At 37.6% G+C, this 8,332-nt stretch overlaps 1 protein-coding gene across 8 annotated transcripts in view; it reads left to right on the forward strand.

Annotated features, from left to right (window-relative positions):
• kif21b (kinesin family member 21B) overlaps nucleotides 1-7,395 on the forward strand; it is a 91,162-nt gene extending 83,767 nt beyond the window's left edge. For 6 of the 8 annotated variants that reach the window (XM_041783090.1, XM_041783093.1, XM_041783096.1 and 3 more), the window contains 2 exons: nucleotides 1,282-1,418; nucleotides 4,345-7,395. In XM_041783090.1, coding sequence (XP_041639024.1) covers nucleotides 1,282-1,381 — 100 coding nt within the window. In that variant the 3' untranslated portion in view covers nucleotides 1,382-1,418; nucleotides 4,345-7,395. The remainder of the gene's footprint in view (nucleotides 1-1,281; nucleotides 1,419-4,344) is intronic. The other 2 variants (XM_041783094.1, XM_041783097.1) reach the window with 1 other exon arrangement.
• The last annotated feature ends 937 nt before the right edge of the window (nucleotides 7,396-8,332 follow it).

Consider the following 8,332-nt stretch of genomic DNA (forward strand, 5'->3'; position numbering starts at 1 on the left):
GATGGTACTGAAAGAATGACACAGATGCACAGAAACTGAATGTTATTTGACTTGGCTGAATGAAATGAAAATCATCTCACAATTTAAACTATTTCCTCCTCTGGGAGACTCAAAAAACAAGAAAAATATAGACTGCAGCTTATATATCAAGGGAAATTTGTTTCTGGAATCTATGATAGAAATGTAAGAAAATCAAAACTGATCATATCGCATGGGAAAATAATGACGTTTCTTTGTAAGAGTTTTTTAATTTCAATTACATTAAAAAAAACCTTAGTGTAAATGCTGCTAAGTCAAAAAAATATTGCAAAAACTTTTTTTTATCCTTGAATAAGTTGGCATTTTGATAAAAGGAAAGTGTGACTTTTGTAGTGAAAACTATCTAGGGAATAAATGGTGGCATCTCTGGATTAACACACCTAAGAAAGCAGCCAAGGAGGTTAATGGAATACTTTCAAGAGCATTTAGGTAAAGAAAAAAAATGTGCAAAACTCTGCATTCTGTAGGTGAAACCCCTGTTTTTGAATGGAAACCCCTCTAATTTCTCCTCATTCACATAAATGCAAACTATCCTCTGCTGGTGATATATTCATTAAGAAGGCACTGATGTGTGCCTGATGTAATCTGGTGCTGGAAGTAGAACCCCATAATTTTAGTGTTCAGTAGACTAACATTTCAGAAAATAAATAATAGAAAAAAAGGTCTCAACAGACAAAAACCAACATTTGTAGGGTGAGAAAATGGGTTTAGAGCTAAGTGATGGATAGGGTAGTGAGGCCAGAGAGTATTGCCACTTAAACATGCATTTCAGTTTTTTTTTAAATATTTTTCATAGGATTTGTTAATAATGAAAAAGAATAACTCCAACTTTCCTAACTGTGAACATACTTTTTTTGTATATTTCTCATGCTAGTAGAGAGGGTATAATGTCTCCTGTCATCATCTCTAGGTGTATTTCTGCCTTGTAGAGATGGCGGTACAAAGAATGAGATTATTCTTGATAAGAAGGAGATTCTTTAGTGAGACATTCTGCTATCTTCTTAGACTGCCTACATTTACTTTTCTCATTTCTCCTCCCACTTGTGGGCTTTCACAGAGTTAATTAACTTTCTACTCCTTCTCTTGTTTCGTCTCTTTAATCTCCATCTTCTCATGCTGTTCTTGTCGTCTTTTCTGTGGATAAATGTTTCCTCCTCTTTGGTTCTTCAAATGATGACTTCCTGCTCATCCTTTCCCTCTTCCTCATCCTGTACCCCCCCCGCCCACCATTGTACACCTCAGTGACTGCAGGGTGAAGCTGTGGAGCTATGTGCCGGGTTTGACCCCGTGTCTTCCTCGACGTGTCCTGGCCATCAAGGGCCGAGCAACCAGCCTCCCATGATTGCTTCTCCTCTGCTCACCAACCCTCCCTTCCTCTGGTACTCTCAAAACTAATTTTAGACTTCGTTTCCCAGCCATGATTCATTTCACCTTCTCTAATTTTTCTTAACCTGGGTGATACCAAAACTTTTCTTTTTTTTCTGTTCTGTTCCTTATTCCCTTTTAATTCTCACTCTTTTTAGTTTTTTCTGCTCCTTTGTATTGTTTTGCCTTTTGGCTCAGTTTGACTTATGTTTTAAACGTTTTATATTGCTATGCCTCATTTGCAGACCACCGCCTCCACTAAAATTATTTCTCATTCACTGAACAAATGACTCATATTTCTGACCAGAATAACTTTTTATTTGAGTTTGTGTATTTGCATGAAAGGGAAACATTTGACATTTGGTGAAACTGATTCTTATACGCCTGCCAATGGGTTCCAGTCAGCTCATTAGAAAGTATCACAGGTTTGGGCAGAGGGGATCAAAAGGTGTCAAAGCAGTTTGTTGAGTAAGTTATAAATAACTTCCAGAACCATACTGTGTGCAATGTAGGCTGCTTTAACAAGTCTCTCTTTCTGAAGCACACAGGCTGCTTTATCATTCCTTGTCAGTTGACAGAGTTGTTTTAAAGCGTGTAGATACCTGGTTTGATTATATGTTTTTAAATAAGCAAAATACCCCTTATAATGAGGATTTCTCTGCAGCAGGTTGATCTGTGTTTCAGTAGCCTGCCTGTTCAGCACCACGGACAGCGTACAAACATGTTGATGGCCTAGACCCCTCACTCTTTTAAAAATTTTCCGTTCAAGTTTGGGTATGGTGATTGTGGGTCTTAAAAACCCCTAATACAGGCATTACTACTTTTGGCATAGCCTATTCTTATGTAGGCTCCTGACTGTTTAGGTCCTTGGTTCCCAACTTGGGGTTTTGGGCCCCCTAGGGAGGCAGCAGAAGCTCTTTCTACTCTGAGGTTTTTAAAATTACATCTGCACATGTTAACTAAAATCATGATATAACTCCTATAAATAGTTCATATAAAGGTATTTAAGTAAGAACATTAGACTCTAAGGCTGTTTTCCTTGGATTAAAACAGAAAAAATAAAACTGTTATTTTTTTACCTAAATTTTTGTTCAGGTCCTGGGATGGGGCTCACATTTTCTTAGATGCAAGCAGGGAGCTCAAAGGAAAAAAAATAGGTTGGGAACCACTGGTTTAGATCAGTCAAATGGACTCCATCATATCACCTCTACATGCTAATTTTTCCACTGACAAGTAAGCTTCAATCTTAAGAAAGAATAACATTATAAAAATGTCTGCTAACGTTTATTGGATTCAAACAAATAAAGTAAAAATCTGGGAATCATTTTGATAAGATATGTCTGCCAAAAACTTGACTATGGAAATAGCAGTCTTGTATTATTTGAATTAATGGAAATAAATCATATCTTACATTCTGAGACAGTCTGTTGACTGAAATGAAAGAAACAACCAAATACTGGAGAAAGCAGGAAAAAAGGGTTAAAGATATACGTCTTAATGGATAGCTTACCGACGTTGTACTGTAGTGTTTGTTAAGCTATTTATAGCTTACTCAGAGTACTGATTTGACGTGTTTGACCTGCTCGCCCAAACCTGTGATATTTTCTAATGCACTGAACCCACTGGCAAGTGTATGAGTACATAAACAAACTGCAAAGACCACAGTGATCTTTTTTTAAATTTTCATCATACATTTCTCGCTTTCATTTCTGGATTTTCAACTTCTCAGAGGCATCTTATGTTTGGAGCAGCCAGCTACATTACTAATGTGTGAAATATAATATTCTTGTGGGATTGTCCTATCAAAAGTTTCAGATGTGCATTATGTTTGTGGTTTATGAAATTTATGGGGGGCTGAAAGCAAGAAGGTCACTGGTTCCCTTCCCGGTCAGGGCCTTTCTGTGCGTAGTTAGCATGTTCTCCCCGTGCACGCATGGGTTCTCTCTAGGTACTTCGGCTTCCTCCCACCACCAAAAACATGCTCATTAGGTTAATTGGTGACTCTAAAATTGGTCATGGGTGTAAATGTGAGCGTGCCTGGTTGTCTGTCTCTATATGTCAGCCCTGCGATTGACTGGCAACCAGTCCAGGGTGTACCCTGCCTCTTGCCCAATGACAGTTGAGATAAGCTCCAGCACCCCCGTGATAAGCGGTATAGAAAATGGATGGATTGAAAATTTATCGGATTTAATTATGTTGGTAGGTGTCACAAAATGTTTTGTTTGTAGTCGATGTAGTATTGATCAGTGACAGATCAGCAGACTTTGGTGTTTACAGGAAAAGCAGTCCATTTTAGAGCAGGCAGAATGCAATCTGCTATTATGACATCTGGCCTCTTAATGTGATGTTCATTTCTTGATCTCTAAGAAACAAAATCTGCCTGCTGTACATCTAAATATCTGTTCTAGATTTTAAGAAATCAACTTAATTGACAGAACTGTGTAACTTACTATTTACAGTTTGAATGAGTCTCTCCAGAATCTGATAAAGAAGCGTTTTTCAGGGGATGTAATGAACCTAGAAATGATGCGGTTTATTTGAAAGACATAGCTGAGAAGGCAGATCTCCTTTGTCTTTTTCGCCTCCTAAGTTGCTAACTGGACTTTAATAAATCAGTAGGAAGTCATTTAAGCAGTTGGGCATCATTCCCAGAAGGCAGTCTGTATCATTGCAGAGAAGTTTACAACATTTGTTGTTCCAGTGCTATGAATCACACTAACTTTTTCAACACTACTCTGAAAAAGCAAGGGTCTCTAAAGTGTGTGGGTGAATGTGTGTGTGAAGTTTACTTTTAAGTCAATCTTTTATGTTGCATCTGATGTACACTGGCTTGTTTTATAGAGAAAAAGAGTGTGATTGATGCTCTGTTATATCTTCACTCTGTGTTGCGTTCTCCTTACTCATCTTCCCACCCCTCTTTATGTTTCTTTCTCTCTAAAGCGACAAGACAGTGAAGATCTGGACATCAAAGGTTTGGAGGAAGAGGTGACAACCGTAGTGACGATGGTTCCTTATTTGTCAGCCATCATGCTTGAGCTGCTACCACAAGCACCAAGACACTGAAAACAGCTTCCAAGGCAATCAAGGTGTATTTTTCCTTCTTTGTCAAGGTGCAAAATGTCAAAGTGGAGTTGGAAAATGTATTGGAAGGCAAAAAAAAATTTCCCTTTCAGATTTTTTTACTGCCAGTTTGAAAGTGCCATTCAGGTGTGATGCTACTGGGACAAGAGAAGCCTAATTTGTTGTGGATCACAAGGCAGAACAATTTCTCTCTCGAGGTGAAGCCTGGTATAAAAAGGAAAAAAAGTGTCCTTCTGTTCTTTCACCTATGTTCTCATACTCATGAGGAACAGCAGGAGTGGAATTTGCTGAAAGACATGTGTAGCCATGAAAATTTTGTGTCTTAAAGTGATGACACAGAGAGAATCTGAATCCCAACAACAAGGACACATGTCCCTCCTTTCAGGACTGTGAACGCTGATGAGCATTGTGACTTTTTTTGGATACTGAGCACACTCGCAGGTCTTGCTGTGTGTTCATCATGGTGACTGATCAATGGAAAAATATGTTGAAAAAACACCACTGGATGTTCAGTTTTGTACTCTGAAAACTCCTTCCAATCACTTTGTGTTTGTTACTGTGTTCATCACTGAAACTAAATTACAAGTCATGTTTTTAATGACTTTAACTTATTTATTATTTTCCCTACCTCAGTTGTTTTGAACTTTGGAGTGAGGTGGGTGGGAACATTTTTACGGGTCTCTGTGTTCAAACACCAGGTGCTTGACATTTTGAAGTCTTTATTTGATGCCTGGCTCTTCATCTCTGTGTGGATGTGTCCTCTGTGGCCCTCTGACTATCTGCCTGTCTAGCTGCTGACCTAGCATACAGGACAGCACACGTCCAGTAGGTAGCACTGCATTCAGAGGAATCTCACTGGATATATTATTTGTTTTGTGAGGTGTTAAACACCTCTGCAGATGTGTGATGCACCCTTAGATTACACACTCAACACATATGGATGTCCTTGAGGCCAAAATCTTGCCATTTAGCCTGCATAAAAATGGAAACAGGAGCCCTACCAGTACCCCCAACCCTTTCTGCTTGGTTTTAGCTCCCCTCTGATCTTTAAGGTTAGCAATAGTATTAGTCTGACAGGCTTCCACCTCCTTCCCAGCTACTGAACTTCTCTGGGAATCACTTTTAATTAGAGGTCTCACAACTCTACCGGCTGCTTTTCAGGCGAGATTGCTCGGGTGAAAGTAGGTCATAACTGAGGGGAGATTTCTTATTAAAATCCTGGTTTTCTACCACCCATTTTTGCTGCTACATTTCAAGGCAGGAAGAAACTTCCTGTCCCCCGTGCACTGATGTACAAATCTGTTTATGTGGCAAATTATGTGTGTGGGCAAACACACACATTCGCACCAAATACACAAACATGAGTTCAGTGGCTGTTTCGGCTATCCATCTCGCCTGATAGGTCTTGGCATCCTTCACTGTGTTGATTTAGTGTCTCTTTAATGAAGCAGATTCAGCGCTGCAGCACTCCACTGACGCATACACATGCCTACAGGCAACTGTAATAACCCAAGTCTTAAAGTCACTTTGATTACCCTTTTGTTGTCTCATGCTTCTGGACAGATATTAGCAAGCATGCACATTACCTAAAGTTTATTAATATGGGCTTTTGATGCCAGTCCAAGATGATTTGAAAGCTTTTTGCTATTCAACTGTCTCACAGCCTGATTAAAAAAATGTCTGTCAGTGTTATAAATCATAGTAGAGTTTTTCAACTCTAAAATCAAAGTCTTTCCATTGAGGTAAAAAAATAAATCTTTTGATTTAGTGCTTTCTTTCCAATAAAAGACCCAAAAACAGATGTAGTAAAACTAAAGCTAGGACCAACTTTAACAGCATCAAAGGTCCTGAAGCTAGCAAATGCTTTCTGTATTCTTCCTGCAAATTCTCCCTTTCTCAGCGAGAATTTGTACTGCTGTTGTTGCCAACAAGGTTGAAGCTGCTTAAACTCTCCAAAAGCAATTCTGTGGGTTTTGGTTACATGTTTCTGAGGTGTCTAGGGTTGGGGATAAAAATGTGTCTTTGAGAGTAATTTGTTTAAGCGTTCTTGGTTTTTATTCTACACTACACTAGAAAACTCAGGTGAAGGTTTAAATATATTGTTAGTCATACTTAAGTAAAGACTCAACCTTGTGAATTTAGCTAGCTCTTTGAATCAACCAAATGCCTTGTTTGAGTGATTATTTTTACTTTGAAAAAAGGTACTACCAATGTACCAACCTTTTTGTAAAAGACAAACTTCCATATTTTGTTTTTGCATTTGATTCCCTTTACTTATTATCTATGTACTGTGCTTTTTTTCGAGCAACATGTTTGCATCTTAAATGACATATTCACAACCGGTCAAAAAGTCTTGCAACTTTGAAATGTGCACTGAATTTTGAACATAATTTCTTGTTCAAAACATGTAATAATGTTTCAATTGTATCATAGTTTATCTGAAAAACTGGAGTGAGCGGTACTTAATGTGTTCAGTGGGGATATTAAGCTCCTACATAACAGGGTCTTTTTGACCGTTAGTCAGGCTCCTCCCTTTACTTTTCACTTTAAACAATTTTGTGCTAAATAGCCAAAATGACCCTGCTTGGCAGATCTTAAATGGTTTGATGTGATAACAATGCCATGGTAACTTCTGTGTTTCACTTTTTCTTCTCCAGTCTGCTACTTATACACCATAATTAAACACAGGCCATTTGTCTTAGACTTCACTCTCAGGGTGTGAAGATAAAATGCTGAAAAATGTTGAACAAATATTTCCAGTTTTGCAAAATTCTGTGAACAAGAGAAATCAGATATACAGTGCTTAAAAAATTTATTAGACCTCCCTACCCAAAGTAAGGTTTATGCCACAGCTGCCCTAAATTAATAGCGTTGGTAATTACCAGAATCATTTTTTATGTTTCTGCAATGGTTAATACACCAATATGTAGAAGCTCTTTAACTCAAATGATATTTTTAATGCTAAAATATAATTATTATTGTTATCCATGAATTTTCAAATTTACTGATTTACAAAAAAACTGAAAAAATAGTAAAGCACATTATTATTTCTTGATTAATATGCCAAATTATAGTTATTTACTTGCATTCCTGAACAGAAAAATTAGTTTTAGTGGTTGAATGTTATGCTTGATTCATTTCTGACTTCTCAGAGAAGTCCAGTGAGCCGGCCCAAATTTGGGTGAATTCAGTTTGAAATCCCTCATTCCTGTTCAAAATGGTAAAATGTGGAGAGCTCACTGAAAATGAAAGAGTCTGCATTAAAGCAGTTCATGATGCTGGATGGTCTCTGAGACAAATATGACAGGTGGTCTTATAAATTTGTTAAGCACCGTAGATAAATATTCACATTGTTTTTTGAGTAATCAGCTATTGAAAATACTGTATAGTGAAAATATATTGAAACAGGTTGTATTTCAGGGTTTAAACAACAAATTTGATTACTCTGGCTAGAAACAGAAGCAGCTGTTAATGATCAACACCCTAATGATGGATTTGCAAACATCTCTAACTGATGTTGACATATTAGCAGAAATCAAGTCCCTAATGCTAATTGTCAGTATTTCATGTTTAATAGTCTGATAAAATGCACGAAAAAGGTATAGACCCCTAGCTAATGATAGCTAGCTTAAGTTCAAGTAAGCTAGGAGCTAGATTTTAGCTTTTGACTTTGCTCTTGTCATGGCTATAAAATATTTAGTTTGTCAAACTTATTGGTATCAACAGTCAAGTCACAAAAGGTAATTTTAGCGGTCAACTAGTGTAACATAAAAACGACACAGATTCCTAGTTGACGATAGCTAGCTTATATAAGCTAGGAGTTAACCTTTATGCTAGCTGTTGATGC

The sequence above is a fragment of the Cheilinus undulatus genome, linkage group 3 (genome assembly GCF_018320785.1).
Source record: "Cheilinus undulatus linkage group 3, ASM1832078v1, whole genome shotgun sequence".
In the NCBI taxonomy this organism is placed as follows: domain Eukaryota; kingdom Metazoa; phylum Chordata; class Actinopteri; order Labriformes; family Labridae; genus Cheilinus; species Cheilinus undulatus.